General features: G+C 39.0%; 1 protein-coding gene across 1 annotated transcript in view; it reads right to left on the reverse strand.

Moving 5' to 3' along the window:
- Nucleotides 1-6,437: 6,437 nt before the first annotated feature.
- ST6GALNAC5 (ST6 (alpha-N-acetyl-neuraminyl-2,3-beta-galactosyl-1,3)-N-acetylgalactosaminide alpha-2,6-sialyltransferase 5) overlaps nucleotides 6,438-20,052 on the reverse strand; it is a 315,495-nt gene continuing 301,880 nt past the window's right edge. Inside the window, exon 5 of the mRNA XM_006888597.1 lies at nucleotides 6,438-6,669. Within this exon, the coding sequence (XP_006888659.1) occupies nucleotides 6,438-6,669 (232 nt within the window). The remainder of the gene's footprint in view (nucleotides 6,670-20,052) is intronic.

Below are 20,052 nucleotides of genomic sequence, written 5' to 3' on the forward strand. Positions count from 1 at the left end.
GGAAGAGTAGAGTGTCAGAGAAAGAGAGGAAGACCATCAACACAATACATCGGCACTGCCACTACCACCGTGGGCTTGAGCAGAGCAGAGCCTGTGAGGATGGTGCAGGGTTGAGGAGTTTTGTTCTATTGTAAATTGGATCACTGTGATTTGGAACTGACTCTGTGACAGGGCACATAACAATACAATACCAGTAAACAAACTTTATATCTCCATCAGCTTTAAGAAGCTGTCAAGGTTAAGTCATCTGATAATTCATTCCATTCTAGCCTGCATTTTGTAGTCAAGCCCCAGAAGTCAGAACCTGAGCTGCCTTTCTTGAACGTTATACTATTTGTCAATATGAAATTTAATTTGTGCTAAGAGCAGCTCTTGAACAGCAAGTACACGAGGCTTGCTGAACTTGGCCTGGCCTGCTCTCTCAGAACATCCAGTATTAGCAAACCTAATATGTTCAGCAACATTATCCTACCCAAATCTGGGTCAGCTTATTGATGAAAAATGTTAGAGGTTTAAGGACTGATGCTATAAAAGTTCCCTTAATTCGTTCCCTGGTCCTCCACTTTATAGTTTAACTATTACATTATCTGCTCTGTGTTGAAGAAGAGCACTGTCTATTCCATGGACTGACAAAAGAACAAACAGGTACATCTTGTAAAACGTGCAGTAAGAATGCTCCTTGGAAGCAAAGGTGGCAAAGCTTCATCTTTTTTCTTGGAAAGAGATGTCGTGCTTCGAAAGGTGGAGGGTCATTTAAAGAAAAGAAGACTCCCAATGAGACGGACTGACATAGTGACTGCAGCAATGGACTTAAGTATGTCAGAGATGCTGAGGATGGCACAGGATAGGCCAGGGTTCAGGTCTATTGTTCAGAGGGTTGCAACTCAGTGACCCCTAACAACATCAGTAACACTTTATATGGGGAACTCTGATGACCTAGTGGTAAAGAGTTGTGCTGTCAACCCAAAGAAATGCAGTTTGAATCCACCAGCCCCTCGACAGGAGAACGATGGCATAGCAGGCTTCCCCTGTGTGACGTGCAGCCTCTAAAACCCCACTAGAAGGTCAGCTGTGAAAATGAAAAGTCTGCCCCCGTGTTATGTACACCTGTAAATCTACTAGAAGGACAACTATGAGCTAGTTCAGACTTCACAATATATAGAAGCAAAATAATTGTCTTCCAGGTATTATATTAGGCATAGGGTAGATATGAGAGATAGCCACTGTGTTTAAGGAACTTACAGCATAATTAGATGACAAGACATAGATATACAGAAATAAAAGGATGGCATAGAATATTAGGACAATGAGCAGAATCAACCAGGCTTTCTGCTATGGTGGCTCCACAGTAAATCTGAGTGAATGAATTAGAGTAGAGGGGCTAATTTGTTTATTTTTAAGCTTTTCAGACATTCACTTCTTCCCAGTCTAAACTCCATCTGACACGTGCTAGCATCTAGGCAATTGGCTCACTTTTCCTGCTCTTCTCACAACACACTAGCACAGACATACCTTGTTTTAGTGCATTTCACTCTACATTTTGGTTATTGGGTTATTTGCAAATTAAAGATTTGTGGCGAGCTTGTGTCAAGCAAGTCATTAGGCATCAGTTTCCAAATAGTAAGCACATGCTTTGTCTCTATGTCATATTTTTGTGATTTTCATTCTGTTTCAAATTATTTCATGATACTCTCACATACCGTTGTTGTTAGGCACGGATGAGTCAGATTAGGCTCATTGCAACCCTCTGTGCAGCAGAACAGACCCTGTCTGGTCCTGTTCCGTCCTCACAACTGCTGACATGTAACAGACAACAATATAAAGTAAATAGAACCTTTATGTGCACTGGCAAACAAAAACGATTCATGTGATTCACTTTATTGTGATTGCCAATCTGGACCTAAGGTGCATCTCTAAGGTACATCTGAATTACAGTTCTCTTTCAGGTAGTCGTTTTGCTTGGCATTGTACTGGTTTTAGAACTGGTAACCGATTGCCTTGATAATCTATTCTACACTCAAATACAATAACCCATCCCCAAGGAATTGATTCAGACTCATGATAAACCTGTACGTTGCAGAGTAGAACTGCTTCCTAGGATGTTCTTGGCTGTAAACTTAAGGAAAGCAGATTGCCAGGTCTTTCTCCAGCAGCACTTTTGGGTAAATTCTAATTGCTGACCTTTATTTAGTTTAGAAGCTGAACATAAAAACATAAATTGTTTCACCACCAGGATACCTTGCCCTCCCCCTAGACTTAGGCAAACCAGAACAGTAATTTTGAAGTGGCTTGCTTGGTAAGCTCAGTAACCAAGTGAGTTCTGGTGGTCTAGTGACTAGGGAATTGTGCTGTATACCCAAAGGCCAGCTGTTTGAACCCACCACCTACTCCAAAGGAGAAAGATGAGTAATCCACTCCCATGTGATTTTAGGCCTCTGAAAACCTGCTAGAGGGTCAGTTATGAGTCAGTTTGACTTGGTAACCAATCCTATTTCTTCCAGGTACCATGAGTACTGCTTACATAGGACATAACCCAAAGTCATTTCACAGATCATTCTCTAAAGGGAAGATCTGAACAGTAGCTAAATGCTGATGATTTAAGAGCACAATGGACACACAAAAGAAGACAATCAGGAAAGAATGGCAGAGAGTTAAAGAGGCTCCAGAGAGAAGCACTGAAAATGGAAAAAATAATTAGGTTAGGTATGAAACAGATACACTGCACAGAAAAGAAAAGCAACGTAGATCATTGTCAGAGAAAGGGTGTATCAGTGATTTGAATCATTAACTGGTATAATCCGTGTTTTGGTTTTTTAATTTAAATTCATTTCTACTCAGGGGCTAACATTTGATCAGTCTTAAATAGGTATCGATGAGTTTAAATAGCACAATCTCTATCCTAACAGTTTAAACTGTCTTCTTTCCCCCCTCTTTTTTAGCTAGCCTTCACTAAGCTTCTGAATTTATAGTTCTTTGGTAGAGAATTATTTAAAAATGGAATCCCAATAGGTCAGTAATGGAGAAAACTTCAGGAAGCAAAAAGTATGTGTCCTGAGGGGAGTTGTTTTGAATGTGATACATGAATCTAATAGCCACGTCAAGATTCCAAGAGACAGCATAGATGTGTCTTTCAGGCACAGTGACTTGTGGTTTGCCTCCATTCATTTATTTCTTTATTTTAAAGAAAAAGTCTCACTCTGAAATCTGAGACCTTGAAGGCCCCCAGATTGCTTGGCTTTATGTCAAGCCCTTAGGAGTACATCCAGGGTCAGTGAAGCACAAGGACTTAGCTGCCAACACCCATTAACCTTAATGGAAATCATCGAGCTAAGTCCCCACACAGCACACTGAATATTTACCTCCTAATGTTCTTTTAATGTACGTTTTCTTGGGTGAATATTTACTGTGGAATATTAAATGTGAGATTCCTCTTTTTATGGGCCATTTGAAGTGATTGATTTTGTTTGTGCATTCCTGTATCTTTGCCCATAATGGCTATCTATCGTAATGGCCTCTGCCAAATGTTCTTGTGTTGAAATAACAGAAGCCACGGATCGGCCAGCTGTGGCATTGTATTACTGTGGTCTTAAGAGCGAGGAGGAAGCTGATGACACAACTAGGGAGAGAGGAAAAAAGTATGAAACATAATGAGCATGGTTTAGGTTTCAAACACAATATAGATCTCGAAATCACGGAGTCCTGCAAACATGACTGTATAGTCATCTACTGTATCAGAGTCTATATTTAATGGCATTGAGTGGTGTTAAGAATGAGAGCCATGAAATCATAGTGATGTGATAAGATGAAAATTCAGTTGTCTACACTGGATCTATGAACTGAATCCTTGAAGATATACAGAAATTTAAGCTATTAGTTGTTGTTGTGTTGTTGTTGTTAAGTGCTGTCGAGTCGCAGGTGACTCATAGTGACCCTATGAAGGAGAGTCCTCGACGCTTGGGTGCCTTTCATCCTCTCTCCAGATTCATAGGGTTTCCGGGGGCAAGTTATTATGGAAGTGGATGCCACTCCTCCTTCCACCAACAAGATATTAGTAGACTAGGTAAATAAACTTTATACTTAGAAGTACCAACTATACCTTTCAAAATTTCTATAAATATAAGTATTTTAAAAGAATTTATTATATCTGAGCAACATTATATCTTCCAATGATGATAAAAGAAATCAGTACTGTAGAGTAATAACCAATGTATAGCTGAGCCTCTAGTAGGTTTTCACAGGTTGTAAATCTCACTGGATGAGATTGCCCATCTGTATCTGATCAACCAGAGAAAAAAAGTGACCTATAAATCAACTGGTTAAAATTCACAGAAATCTTCATAAATTCTTAAAGCATTATATATTTAGAGTTCACTCTGCTCAAGAGATTGTACTAGAATAAAATTCTCTGATCCTTTCAAAAACTACTAGAACATTTGAATAGTCACATTCCACTATGTTTTGGATTGTTGTTATGCGCTGTTGAGTCAGAACCGACTCAGCTGACCCTCCAGTGGGTTTTCAGAGGCAGTAAATCATATGGGAGACTGCAGCCCATATTTCTCCTTTGGAACAGCTGGTGGATCCAAACTACACAGCTTTGCAGTAGCAGTGTACCACTAAGCCCTCAGAACTCCCTGTATTTTGGATAAACATTTCAATTTTACAGGATTTTCACAACACAAATCACTCTAAGATAATATCAAATTTGTTTCTGCTAGTGAATATTGAACTTTGTCTGCATCTTAACAGTAGGACTGGTTATAATCAACAGAATTTCTCCCCTTTAGTTAGTTCAAGGGCATATAATCTTAGTATTAATTAAAGAAAACAAGAAGAAGTGGCATGGTAAGAAATTTTTAATGGCAAGCCAGATCAAATATATTATGTTAAACAATATAGTCTGTATACATAAATTTTCTAGTGTCTTCGAATTTGGCATTAAAGAGACCAATATCTCCTAAATTTTGTGTAGAGAAAGCAGTGGTATTTTATTAAAGGTCCAATTTTGAGCAATATTGCTTATGTAAATGAAAAATCTTTTCTACTAATTGATCTTCATTCTAAATAAAATAAGTCCCTCATCCTCATCCAGACCAGAGTATGGCAGTGAATAAAATCCAAGAAGATTTGCAGTGAGTGAGTTTGAATAATTCATTGGATAAGTGAATTGGGTGACAGAAAATCTCCTTGAATTTTCTCCTCCTTATGGAACTGCAGTTTCTTGCTCTCGTAGCTAGGGAACACCATGGAAATAGACCCTGTCTTTTCTTTCTTTCTTTTTTAGTGCAAGAAGCAGGGACTGGATTTTAGTCAGTGGAGACAAGTTTCTAGCCACAAGAGTGGGATAGGTAGTAGGGAAATAGAAAAGTCTTCCTCCCCCTACATGGTCTGCTAATGTTGAGATCCAGGTCAATAATCGGCTTGCAGAATTTTAAATTTGCACTAAAGTCAGAGGTTACCTGGTTCACCAACATCATTCTGTACAAGAGGGAACTGGGGTTTAATAAAGTGAAGTGACTTACCTCACAGTCACTGTAGAAAGTTCTTATATATAAAGTTCCTCTTAATAGTATTTTTCAATATTGCAGTTTTTTTATTTAAATATTATAATTTTGGAAGCACTCCTGCACCTTGGAAAAAAGCCATAGTTATTCTTGCTATGAAACAGCATATCCTAAAACCAAGGGGTTAAAAAAAAATCACGACACAACATTTCCAAACCAAACACCAATGGCATGCTGGCAATGAGCATAGTAAACACAGCAACTCACCAAATTCAATTCTAGGCTTTTCTAACCATCGTTCAGTATTAAAAGATTAGGAAGCATAAATTACCACAGAATTATAATCTATAAAAATACTGGCCTACAATGCACTAAAAAACTCTCAATAAATAAATATTGGACATTTGCTTTATGAAAGTCAGTGGAGGTGTGCTCTTCAGAAATCACTTCCATACTTTTAGGTGGCTTTTTACAAATCACACACAGACTCCAACAGACAACAACTATTATAGATCAGGTAACAATACAGCTTGATAGAAAAGTGGGCTTTATCTGATACAGTGTTTCTATAAAGGAATGCAACTAACATGGTTGAGTTGCTCATGTTTCAGTTTTGAAGGCAATACTTAAAGAGATCAAAAATGTTTTCAGCCTTGGCAGCATCAGTAAAATGCATGTTCAATTCTTAAGATAGCTGGAGGACATTCATTAGGATTAATTCATTCTGGAAAATTTCCATTTTTTAAAAACCACCTGCGTTGCTCTGCATTGATAGCTGGTAGGTACCTGTCCATGGTACTTGTGGAAGAGTGCATCTGTTTCCTGCTACAAATTCTGCCACTTTTCCTGTTTTGATGATCTTAGAAGCTTCAGTGCCCCGGTGTCTGAGAAAGTGGATCCTTGGGACTATACATAGTCTGGTTCATTTATTCCTCAGAAAACAGGTTTAGTCTCAGGATGATTTATAGCAAGTGGTTCTGGTTTCCAGTCAGGTTGAAAAAAGTGAATATTGAATGTCCGTGCCCAGTTCTTAAAGACTCGCTTTTCTGTGATGAAGCGGTGATGACTGCCCTTGCGTCCACGCTCGTGGGAAAGATACATTGTACATTCATCAGGTCCAAAAGGCTCATAATAATGATAAGGTACTGAAGGGTGACTGGGATCCCTGTGGGCAGAGAAGGAGATAAGTGATTAAACAAAACTAACCCAAAAAATCCCTCAGACTAAGGCAAGATGTTATCTTTAATTAGCTGATAAGCACAAATCATATTTTCTAGCTAAATGAATTTTAGCAAATGGTTTTTCTAATGTTTAAGAAAAAAGCCAGTGGAGAGGTTTTGAGTGAACAAAATAATACAACATCCAGCATCATGTAAAAAAAAAAAAGATTAAAAGAGAATTGCTGTGTGATTAAGTTTCCAGGTTTGAAACTACATTTTATGAGGATACTGATTAGTTCTTATTTCCAAACCAAAGTCTACTTACCAGAAGCAGCTATAGAATTATTTATAAAAACATAAAACAGATCTTTTATGCCTCACTCCACAATGTCCACAGGGTCCTAGAAGTCATAGTCAATTTAACAGCTGCAAACCCAAAGTCACGTGGTTCAAATCCACCAGCTTCTCCATGGGAGAATGATGGGCAATCTCCTCCCACACAATTTACTGCCTCTGAGAACCCATTGGATAGTGAGCTATGGGTCAGTTCTGACTTGATGGCAAACACAGCAACCACAACTTCTGTGTCCTTCTGGAGACTATATGATATATAACTGCATGCCTTACAGATCTTGGATGTTTGTCTCTTCCCCAGGATCATCTAACTCACCAGGCATTGCCTACTATGTAGTGGACACAATGGTCTTCCTGATCAACTGCCAAGTTTGTTTCTACCTTGAGATACTTGTAATTCATAGCTTCTTTATGCTTGTGACCCCATTCGGGAGACAGCTCTCTGTTGTGTTAATGAACAAGGAATAAGGAATAAAGTGAGATGTATCTTAAATCTCCATTTTACTATAAAGTATGACCAAAATTGTCGTACTTAGTTCTCTTGGGGTGATCTTATTGTCCTGAGATCCTATATAGAGGAATCTAATTAGAAGAATGATCTTTTCCACTCGACACCTGATTTGATCCAGCTGTTCTGGAAACCCCCTCTTGTGGTCACCCAGCCTGTCTTCCAATAGCTTCTGCCACCACATGGATCGACCTGGTCCAGCCGCCGTTTAAGACTCTGTTTCCTGCCATTGCCTGGGGAATAGGCCTGATCCATGGAGCAGCAACCTGTCAATCCCTACAACCTCACTGACAGTGTGTGAATTCCTGTGCGCTGTTCCAAGTGCATTACAGAACTCAAAGACACACGTGGCAGTGAGGACTGAAGGGAGGGGGAAGAGTTGATGTTAGAGATGATGGAATGGTACAGCAGTCTTGAAAAGTTGGACACGTGGGACATTTTTAACTTCCACCTCAGAGGAAAGAGCATCGTGCTAATCCTTTTAAAAGAAAATACTTGTGCAGGTGCAACCACCTGCCTGGAGCATTCTTCTTCCATTGTATCCTCATGACTCACTCCTCTCATTCAAATGTCACCTCCCCTGATAGGCTTTACCTGGTGCTACACTCCACTCTATCTCACTCAATTTATTATCTTTATAGCATCAGTTTGCTAAGACTGCTAAGAAAACAAATAGATTCATCCTTGAGAGGGTTAAACCAGGCTGTTCCTTGGAGGCAAGGATTCTGAGACTTTGTCTGACATACTTTGGTCATGTTGTAAGGAGGGACCAGTCCTTGGAGAGGGACATAATGCTTGGGAGGGTGGAGGGCAGGCGCAGGAGGGGAAGGCCCTCTGGGAGATGAATTGATTCGGTGACTGGGGCAATCGGGATGAGTGTGTCGGAGAAATGAGAGTGGCCCAGGACAGAGCAGAATTTAGAGCTGCTGTACACAGGGTCACTATGAGTCGAAAGCGACTCGACGGCACATAACAACAACAACAACAACAATGCATCAGTCACTCCGAAATCATGGCTGCTGTTTGTTGACTATCAACTCACAAAGCCTGGACTTTTGCTTGTTCTAGAGCAATGATTAGTAATTTCTCAGGGTGCAATTTTAAATTTATAACATTGAAAGTGTTTTTTATGGAATTAGCAAGGTAATAGCAATCCTCTAAGACAATTTCTCCTCTAAACATGGCAAGTTGATAATCCTACTTTTTGTCATGTGAAGAGGAAAAAAAGAAGACATTAAACAGATGCTAGCATTTTTCTCTGGCTGCTTTAGATAGATTATGTACGTGTGTCAAAAATCTCGTTTCTAAAATAGTTCTAAATCTTCAGTCCCTGCTCTGTAGCCTGGCAGTCAGTCCCACGGAATTTCTAATTCTATATCTCAACGTTACCCACAAGTGAAAAATCATGAGTTCCTTTCTGCAAAGTGGTGTGCTTAAGATTAACATGTGACTGGAGGTGGGACACTTGCCATAGGGTTACTAAGAGATTTAACTTGAAGGGGCTTGGTTTCAGGGACTAGTCTCTATTACAGGCCAGCCTGCCTATCACCTCTCTGTATTTTCAAGTTTGATGAGAAGATTAGTCAAGACTGCCCTGTAGTTAAGCCTCCTGGCTTTGAGTTTCTCTTACCAACTGGCCTTGTTTCTGAGACTAAGAAGTAAAGTGGCCCCAGCTGCCCAGGTTTCCCTTAACTCCCTTTCAGGTCCTGAATGACTGGGAGCCTCTGCTCTGTTCTCTCAGCTGCTCTACTAGAAGTACACTAACTTCACTTCTCAAGATTGCTTGTTGTTAGACACCTACTGGTTTTCTTCTCAGGAGATCAATACACAAATGGCTTTTAGAGCAGCAACTTTACTGGGGTCAGGGATCGAAAACTATTATCAAGAGGGATGTCAGGCTTGTGGCTCTGACAACAATACACCTTTGAGCTGTCTATCCTTTGAGGTCAGAGTTCTTCCTGGAAGAGAGATTTATTTTTGTCAGGCATCATTTAAACATTCATCATCCTGACTTGAATGTAGACCTGAATTGGTGTTTCGCATCACTAATATGCGTGTCTGAGAAGCATCTCCTTTTTCTAAGGGGAAACATTGGAACCTGTTTTACCCTGTTTGTTAAAGATTGCACTTATTTACTTGTACTAAGGGTCTCTGGTGGTGTAGTCCATAGGGAGTTGCATTGCTAATATACGCAGCACCTCTCTGGAAGATAAATAATCTCCATCTGGGTGATGTGCATGTTCTAATAACATTCCTGTAGGTCAGCTCTGAGTCAGTTCTGATTCAACTGTCATAAGATAATGATGTCTTGTGCAAAAATTGTAATTCCTTTAAAATTAGAGTATAAGAGAACTCAGAGAAAGAAATCAAGAAAGCAATACCATTTACAATAGCCAACCACAAATTGATACACTTGGGAGTGAACCTAACTAGAAATACAAAATCTCTAAACAAAGAAAACCATAGAACATTTCTGCAAGACACAATAAAAGACCTGAAGAAATAAAAAAATGTGCCCTGATCATGGATAGGAAGACTCAATATTGTGAAAATGACAGTCCTACCAAAAGCAGTTTATATATTCAATGCAAACTCAATCCAGATACCAAATTCATTTTTCAAGGAGAGTGAAAAGAAAATTGTGAAATTTATTTGGAGAGGTAAGAGACTCTGAATAAGCAAAAAATTTCTGAGGAACAAAAATGAGGTGGGAAGCATAGCACTCCCTGACCTCAAAACCTACTACACGGCAGTAGTAACCAAAACAGCATGGTTCTGGTACAATGACAGGGAGATAGATCAATGGAACATAACTGAGAACTCAGAAATAGACCCAGCTATCTATGGTCAACTGAAATTTGACAAGGAAATCAAAGCTATCAAATGGGGAAATGATAACCTCTTCAATAAATTGTGCTGGTAAAACTGGACTTCTACCTGCAGAAAGCTGAAAAAGGATCCAAATCTCACACCACACAAAAATTAACTCAAGGTGGATCAGAAACCTGGGAGTATAATCCCAAACCATAAAGTTTATAAGAGACATATTGGGGGGGCAGGGTTGGGGGGATTGTATACAAACAAAGAAGTTTATCTTTTGCTTTTCAAAGAGAGGAGTGAACTGGGAGGAGGGAGGTAAAGAAAAAAGTGCAACAATAAATAAATGAAAATCCAAAATCTCGGTAAATTTTCATTAAAATTAATAAAATACATTTTTTTTAAAAAGAGACAAACTGGGATCAAGCTTCAAAGCGTTAGCCCAAGGTATAAAGAGACTGCCAAATACAGCAAGAAATACACACTCTGAAGAGGATAAAATGAATGAATGGGACCTTTAAAAAATTAAATCCATGTGTGCATAAAAAACTTTTTCCAATAGTGTGAAAAGAAAACCTACCAACTAGGAACAAATATTTGGTGATATCATCTCAGACAAGAATCTCATAATGAAAGTTTGGAGAATATTCCTGGGCCTCCACAAGAAAAAGACTGATAAACCAATTATAAAATGGACAAAAGACAAGGAAAGAATATTTACAGAGGAAGATATTCAAATGGCAAACAGACACATGAAGAAATGCTCCAAATCACTGGCAATAAGAGAGATGCAAATCAAAACCACAATGAGGTACCATCTCACTCCAGTAAAAGTGGCAAAGTTTAACAGGGCAGCAAGTAATAAATGCTGGAGAGGATGTGGAGACAAAGGAACTTTTATACATTGTGGGTGGGATTGTAAAATAGTACAACCACCCTGGAAGGCAGTTTGGTGCTTCCTCAAAAAGTCAAACATAGAAATTCCATTTGACCCAGATATTCCACTGTTTGGAGTATGTTTTTATTGTTGTTATGTGCCATTGAGTCACCTACAACCTATAGAGACCCTGCGTAAAACACCCTTAAACTCTGCTCTATCCTGTGCCAATCTCACTGTCTCTGACCCACCTACTACCATTATCCCAGTGACTGAATCAATCCATCTTGAGGGCCTTTCTGTCTTGTACTTTCCCTCCACCCTCCCAAGCATGATGTCCCTCTCCAAAGACTGGTGCCTTCTTACAATATGTCCAAAGTATGTCAGACGAAGCTTCAGAATCCTTGTCTCCAAAGAGTAGCCTGGTTTAACCCTCTCAAGGATTAACCTGTTCATTTTCTTAGCAGTCCTTAATATATTCAATACTCTTCTCCAACATCACAGCTCAAAGGCATCAATTTTCCTTCTATTATCTCTAGTCATTGTCCATCTTTCTGACACATAGCAAGTGATTGCAAAGACCATGCCTGTATCAGGTGCACCTTAATCTCCAGACTGATATAGTTTTGAATATACCTTCAGAAAACTAGAACTGAGGCACAGAGGTACATCAATGTTGATAGTAGCATTATTCACCATCTCAAGAACATGGAAATAGGATAGATGTCCAACCGCAAACAAATGGATTGAGAAATCATGGTACATTCACACAATGGAATACTATGCAGCATGCAGGAGCAAAAATTTTGTTAATTAATCCCTAATTTGGGAGGGACTGGAGAGCATTATGATAAGTGAACTAAGCCCCACAATGACAAATACTGTATAAAGCCACTATTGTAGAATGAGTATAAGGATCTAAAGGGGTGGAAGGGTGAAAGCATACGGATGAGAATATGTGGGAGTGGGGGGTTGTGGGTGGGATTAATCATGGAGTACAATTTGATGGATGGGGAGGGAAATTGGAAGAATCTGTTTTGGAAAAAAATGTATTTGAATTTTGTAAATAAACTCGTATAAAAAAACTAAAAAAAGAATTTGAAAAACTAAAAAAAAAAAGGAATCTATTCTGGAAAACAATGTATTCAAACTTTGTAAACGAACTAGTATAAAAAATTTAAATAAATAATTTAAAAAATAGTAGAAGATGTTTTCAATACAGAAAATTCACACTAGGAAAAATGCAGATAGGCATTAATCCCTATGAAGGAAAAAAATGTAGAGAAAGGAATTAACATGTGGAGCACACGTATCAGCAGATTCATAGGGCAATTTTGGGAAATATGCCAAATTCATGTTGCCAAGGGATAACTCAAGGTTAAGGCTTATTCTTCCATCATGAATCAGATTATAATTCTGATTCATCTACGTTTGGGACACAATATTGGCATCGATCTGACTACAAAAACAATTAAGTTTCTAAAAACAGAATAGAACTGACTTGGCACCTAGGAATAGCAAGCGTTGGAAACCAGCTAAAGAATGCTATAGGATCGATTTCCCTATTTGGGAAGGTGGTGGCTTGGGATAAAAATTTCTCTGGCACTATCAACTTGATCACCTAAAGGGAAAGTTAAATTGACATATTTTTATTAGCATTTCAAAGGTGTCAAATAAGTCAGTTTCGTAAATAAGAGTTATTTAAATACTTTGAACATCTGCTCAACCAGCAGAAAAGTGCTGTGTGTGTCTTGAGAAAAGCAGAGCCACGGTGACTGAGGGAAGAGCTCACACCAGCGTGAAGTCAGCGGCAGCAGAATCCACCGTTGCAGTTAGAAAACTCTTCCAGTTTAAGGCCCTAATGTCTTAGATTTTTTTTTCTCAATACCTGTCTCTAAAGGAGCTCATAGCTTTCTTTTCTCCACCTGATCCCAGTAAAGACAACAATAAACATTAGCAGATTTTCCAGTGGAAGTTTTAAAAGCAAGGCTTGTGGTACACTGCTCGGGAGTGGAGGCGTGGGCGAGAGATGATGGGCTCGCAGGAGCTTTTCTCCCACCAGCCTATAGTTTGTCTTCAGAATCCAAAGGCTAGTGAAAGAACTAATCTTACAGAAGTATATGAAAAAGGATTTTTGTGTTTAACGAAAAAGCAAATAGAAAGAGTGAAAGATTTAGGGACTCATTCCTGTTAAGTAAAAACTGACTTATAACTGACTCTCTTTTGCGTTTCTAAGGCTGTACATTGCACAAGACCAAATCGTTTATCTTTCTCATTCAGAGCTGCTCATGGATTTGAACTGGAAGAGAGACACTGCCTCAGGGTTAGCAGTGCAATTCCCTATGGACAAAGCCTCACACAGGTTATCAGATTCCATAATATGCATAGGAGGTTGTTAGTTGGTGTTAGGTGTCTTCAACTAAGACCCATAACAACTCTATGAACAACAGATCTGAACTTTGTTCTGTCCTGTGCCATCCTCACACTTCCTGACACACTAGAGACCATTGCGGCAGTTATGTTAATCCACCTAGTTGAAGTTCTTCCTCTCCTTTGCTAACCTTCTGCATTTCCAAGCATGTTGTCCCTTTCCAAGGAATAGCCTCTCCTAGCAACTTGCTCGAAGTATGTGACTTGAAGCTTTATCATCTTTGCCTCCAAGGACCATTCTGGCTGAAATTTCTCCAATACATATTTGTTTGTTCTTTTGGCAGTCCATGGGACGGTATTTATTCTTCTCCAACATCACAGCTCAAAAGCATCAATTCTTCTCTTGTCATCTTTATTCATTTTTCAGCCCTCTCAGAGGCATAGCAAGTGATGTGAAAGACCATGGCCTGAATCAGATGCATCTTAGCCTAAAACTGACATCATTGCTCCTAAATAATTTGAAGCAATGACTACAAGACTTTCCCTGTGCAATACGTCTCCTGATTTCCTGACTGCTGGTACCAAGGGTGTTGTTTTGGATCCAATTAAGATGAAGTTGTTGACAATTTCAATCTTTCTCCATCTATCATGATGTTGCTTATCAGTCCAATGGTAAGAATTTTTGTTTTCTTCATGTTGAGATGCAATCCATATTGAAGGCTGCATTCTTTTATCTTCTGGAACAAGTGCTTCAAGTCCTCCTCACTTTCAGCAAGCAAGCTTGTGTCATCTGCATAAAGCAGGTTATTGATGATTCTTCCTGTGATATTGATGCCACATTCTTCTTCACAGAGTATAGCTTCTCAAATAATTTGCTCAGCCCACAGATTGAATAGATACACAGAAAATACAACCCTGATGCACTACCTTCTTTATTTTAAACCAAGTAGTGTTTCCTTGCTCTGTATGCACAACAGCCTCTTGGTCTAGGTATAGGTTTCACACGAACACAATTAAGTGCTATGGGATTTCCATTCTTCTCAGTTTTAGCCATAACTGTAATTATCTGCACAATTAAATAGCATAATCATCATTGGAGGAGACTGCCCAAATTTCTCCCTGCGAGTAGCTGGAGGATTAGAATCACCTGCTTTTGGATTATTAGTGCAGCTCCTTACCCGCAGGCCACCTGAGCTCCCTCAGCGCATACAGGAGCAGTAAAAGAAATATATTGCTAGTCTCTATCCTCAGAAATTTGGGTGTAATTTATTTGGATAAGTTACAGGTTCAAGTATTTTTTTTAAAAAAATGCCTTTTGTTGGAGCAACAAAATAAATAATGGCAATGTTGAATTATAGAACCTAAAAAATAAAATAAATACTGAGTCCATAGTGATCTTAATAAATAGCTGAATAAATAATAAATAAGAGATAAAGGACAGCATTTGCTTATAGAAGAATTTAAATTAATAAGTACAGAATATAGAAAATCACCATTGGAATAATGCAGTGGCTTTTGAAAGTTAGATTTATTGTCTCTAAGGATGCAATGTAAAGGAGGTGGTTATTTACATAGTCTTAAGTAACTTCTCCAAGATATTTATTAACATCAGAGGGGGAAATAGTAATTTTATAATGAGGAAAGCCAAAAGGCACTACCTTAACCAAATGAAAGGCTAACATTGGCAGTAATAGGACATAATGACATCATGAACCCTCTGTTAGATTCAGTGACACAGGAACATCACGTCTGTGGTAGCCTCTTCCACAAGGCAAAATCTTACTCCAATCATGCGAAAACATCTGACAAATATGAAATAAGCATTTCTTCAACATCATTAACAAAAAAGAGACACAATAACTGAATGCAATGAGAAGTGCTGAGCTGAGTCCTGAAGCAGACAAAAAGCCACTAGTGACAGATGTGAAATAAAATCTTTAGTTTAATTATGAGTAGTATCAATGTTAATTTCTTCTGACACTGGAAAAATCTGCTGTCTGGGACCTCTTCAGAGTACTAAAAAGCAATGATGTCAGTCTAGAGATTAAGGTGTTCCTGATCCAGGCCATGATCTTTGCAATTACTTGCTATGCATCAGAGAGCTAGACAGTGACTAATGAAGAAAGAGTAATAATTGATGTCTTCGAGTTGTGAAGAGGCTTGAACATACCAGGGACTGCTAAGAAAACAAACAGGTCTGTCTTAGAGAGGGTGAAACCAAATTTCTCCACAGTGGCTAGGATACTGGAGATCTACCTCACGTACTTTGGCATGTGGACATTATATCCTTGAAGAAGGATATGATGGCCAGAAAGGTGGAGGGACAGAGCAGGAGAAGATCATGATGAGATGGGTTGATAGAGTAACTGGGGCGAAGGAGGTAAGTGTATCAGAGTCAGTGAGACTGGCTCGGGCCAGAGCAGGCTTAAGATCTGTTGTACATAGGGTTGCAATGAGTTGCAGACGACTAGATGGCACATAACAACAAGAGGTACCATAATTATACAACATGTTAGCAGTAGAGGTTGCTGGGTGAAGAGTATATGGGAACTCCTGAAGACTAGTTTTGCAATTTTTCCAAAGTCTAAAATAATTCTAAAATAACAGTTATACTTCCACCAGCCCTTTAAGGTAAATGTCGCTGGCTCCCATTTGTAGGTGAACATCTATCACTCAGCAGAGAGCCCACTGTCTGTCTTTAAAGATCTAGTCTCACTTACCAAACTGCTAGACTCTGCTGTTGCATCCTGGAACACAGGGCTTCACCTATGCAAACATTTTAATACTCATAAGATTCTTAATAAGAGAGGCATCTCTTTCATCCCCATTTGACAATTAAGAAAATTCAAACAGAGAGAAAAGGAACTGCTGACATTTGTTGTTGTTGTTAGGTGCCAAGTCAATTGTGATTCATGGCAACCCTACAAACAATAAATCTGAACCTTGCTCTATAATGAATCATCCTCACCATCTTTGTCATGTTCAAGTCCACTGTGGTTGTCATAATTCATGTCGTTAAGAGTGTTCCTTTCTTTCATGGATCCTTTACATTTTCTAACATGGTGCCTAAGTCCTAGGACTGTTTCCTCCTGAAAAATCTGCCCAAGGAAGGATGTTTAGGAGCCCAGATGTGAACCAAGGCTCATTATCTCCAGAGTCTGTAATCTTAAGAGTGAAGCTCCTGTAACATCAGATGGGGTCACTCTCCTAATGGTGTCCAGGTTCCCATGGGACTGGATGGATATGTGAAGGTGCAGGAGAGCCCTACCCTATGACATTCTCACAAACTCCTCACTCTTAGTTGCCTAGGACTGTTCAAGGCGACAACAGAGGCCTCATGCCCACCAATATTCATGCAATAGAATTTGGTAATGTTTACTTTTTCTATTTTTCTCAAGTCCCTGGTTTATAACAACCTTGTGTACAATGAGAGGACAAGCTGCCAATCCTGTGCGATAGCCTCGATCAGTTGTAGACTGCAGGATAGTGACCCCAAAGGGTTTTCAGTGACTGATTTTTGGAAATATGTCTCTAGGTCTTTCTTCCTAGTTCATTTTTGTCTGGAAGGTTGGTTAATACCTGTTCAGCATCCCTTCAATACTCAAACATCTGCTCAAGGAAATGAAGTACACTGGTTGGAAATAACCAAGGTCTCCCTTGTAGAAGGTGAGGATCCTACCTTCCTACAATAGTCTTTTATAACTACTGTCACAGGCCTCTGAGAACTATGCTGGTATACTGAGAAATATAATGGTGCTATAACATCCTGTAGGGAGCTCTGGTGACCTAGAGGTAAGAAGTTACACTGCAATCCCAAAGACATACAGTTCAAATCCACCAAGTGCTCGGTAGGAAAAGGATGTGCAACCTCCTCTCGTGTAATCTAATGCCCCGGAAACCCACTAAAGGGTCAACCATGTGTTGGTTTTGACTCAGCAGCACAAAACACCAACACACAAAACATCAACAACAACCACTCTGTGGCAGATCAATGTTACCCAGAGGGAAGATAAGGTAGGGAATAATAAAGTGACTTATCAGTGACTGTTAATGGTTGGTCAAAGTATAGCAAAGTTGGAAGAAACAAGAAAAGACCCCTCCCCACAAAAATACAATCATGTATTTTAAGTTTTCTTTAGAAAATGTAAATCACAGGTGGCATTACTGTTCTGTACCAATTCTTGGTAAGCTTCTGACTCTACACAGTGAATTGTTGCCAAGTAGGAACTTTTTGTTATGCTGGCAGCTTTATTAATGTTCATGAGCTAATAATTCTAGCAGAATCAACTCTCTGGTATTCACGATACCTTTGAGATGCCCTTCGTATTATGGATGAGATATTAATTTAGTTCCATGACAGTGATCACTCTGAGTCATTACTCTACTAATTAATACTCAAGAAATGATGGGTAATAGAGAGCTGTAAACTTGGTAATGTGCTAAGTATGATCAGAGATAAGATTATTAGGTAGAATTTAAATACATGGCCCGCTATTATTGCAAATAATTGACAATGGAAAATGAGATTAAAAATACTCACCATAACTTAGTTTGGAAAGCAATGATAACACATCTTTTCATGACAATTTATAGTCCATCGGAGAGAAAAGATTTGACTTTATATATGGATATGGCATGATTTAAGGGTCTACTGTCCAGTTAAATATATTTTGATGCTGTCTCTGGTGTGACATAGCATTAATTTTCTCCAGCTTTCTGAACACTGATGAGGCTTGGAGTCTGGTGAGGGAAGCAGAGTAGGGGGCTGATTTCAAGGTTCTTTTTGAGGAGGGAGCACTGGTTGATACAAAACAAATGTGTCTCCTTCCCCAAACTGGCTATTGCTGACTTTTGGCACCTCTTGAAATCTGAATTTGCCCTTCACTACAATGTATTTTATTACTTGGCTTCTTTAGTTTAAAGATAAATTCAGAATCCATGAAAAAAAAAAAAAAACCAAACCAACACAAAACACACTTCTACAGAAAGCAAGATTTTATATTTATTAATTTAAGCAATATATACTTGCTATAGATTGAACTGTGTCCTCCAAAAATATGAAACTGAAGTCCTAAGCCTAGTAGCTGTGAATATTATTTTGTCTGGAAATAGGGTCTTTTGAAATGTAATTGCCTAGCATATGATAATAGTTGCTGTTATGTATTGGGGAGTTGCAAGCAACTCATAGCTGACCGGCCAGCAGATTTTCAGAAATAATAAGTCATATAGGAGGAGATTGCACATCTTCTTCCCCAGAAGCAGTTGGTGAATTCCAATTGCTTGCCTTGACAATTGGTTGGGTCTTAACCTCATCTATGTAATGTCTTAAAAAAAGAAGAAGAAGAAGAAGAAAAGACACAGAAATATACACGGAGGGAAGACAATCATGTGAATGAATATACATCTCTTATCCAAGAAAGTTCTGGAATTATCAGAAGCTGGAAGACACAAGGAAGGATAATCTCTGAGAGAAGATGGATGATCCTGCCAGCACCTTGAATTCAGATTCTTAGCCTCTAGAATGATGAGACAAATTTCAATTTTAAAAGACACTCAATTTTTGGTCTTAGGAAATACATTGCATGTCCCAGACACAGTGGCAAAGGCTAAATATACAAATGTTGATTGAGGCTGTAATTGCTGATTATAACTGTTGATTGATTCCTCATAAGAAGCCCACAGGTAAATAAAAGGAATCAACAAACGATGGGTCATCCGTAGAGGTAGCAAGCAGAGGGTGTAGTAGAGACACATAGAGTCTGATTTATGGGAAGTCAGGAAAAACGTCAAGAAGACCTTCTTCACCTTGAATGGCTGAGTAAGGAATTGAAAGAGTTGGATCTTTACATTAACCTTAAAGCCCTGGGTTCCAGCTCTAGATCTGCTGCTTATCTTCTCCATTAACATGCCAGGCTGTTTCATGTCTTGAGCTTGGTGTATGACAATAATTATGTTTCCCTCAGACTGCTATAAAGATTCAGTGGGAAAACTGCATATATTTATGACAAGCATAAATGATATTATTGTTGTTGTTCTGTCATTAAGTCAGACCTGACTCATAATTGACTCTCCAGTGGGCTTTCAGAGGCTGTACATTGCATGGGAGGAGACTGCCCATCCTCCTCCTGCAGAGCAATTGGTGCATTTGAATCATGTGCCTTTGGGTTTGCAGCACAGCTTCTGACCACTAGGCCACCAGAGCACCCTATACATACTACATTGTTGTTGTTGTTGGATATCACAGAGTTGGAACCCACCCATAGCTGACCCTCTGGTGGGTTTACAGAGGCAGTTAATTGTACATGAATAGATTGTCCATCCTTCTCCCACAGAGCAGCAAGTAGCCTCAGACCACATGCCTTTGGGATTGCAGCACAGCTTCTTGACACTTGGCTACCAGAGCTCCAAATTACTATACTATACTATTACTATACTATACTATACTATACTATACTATACTAT

This window comes from Elephantulus edwardii, unplaced genomic scaffold (genome assembly GCF_000299155.1).
Source record: "Elephantulus edwardii isolate Elephantulus edwardi_28Jun2011 unplaced genomic scaffold, EleEdw1.0 scaffold00069, whole genome shotgun sequence".
Taxonomy (NCBI): domain Eukaryota; kingdom Metazoa; phylum Chordata; class Mammalia; order Macroscelidea; family Macroscelididae; genus Elephantulus; species Elephantulus edwardii.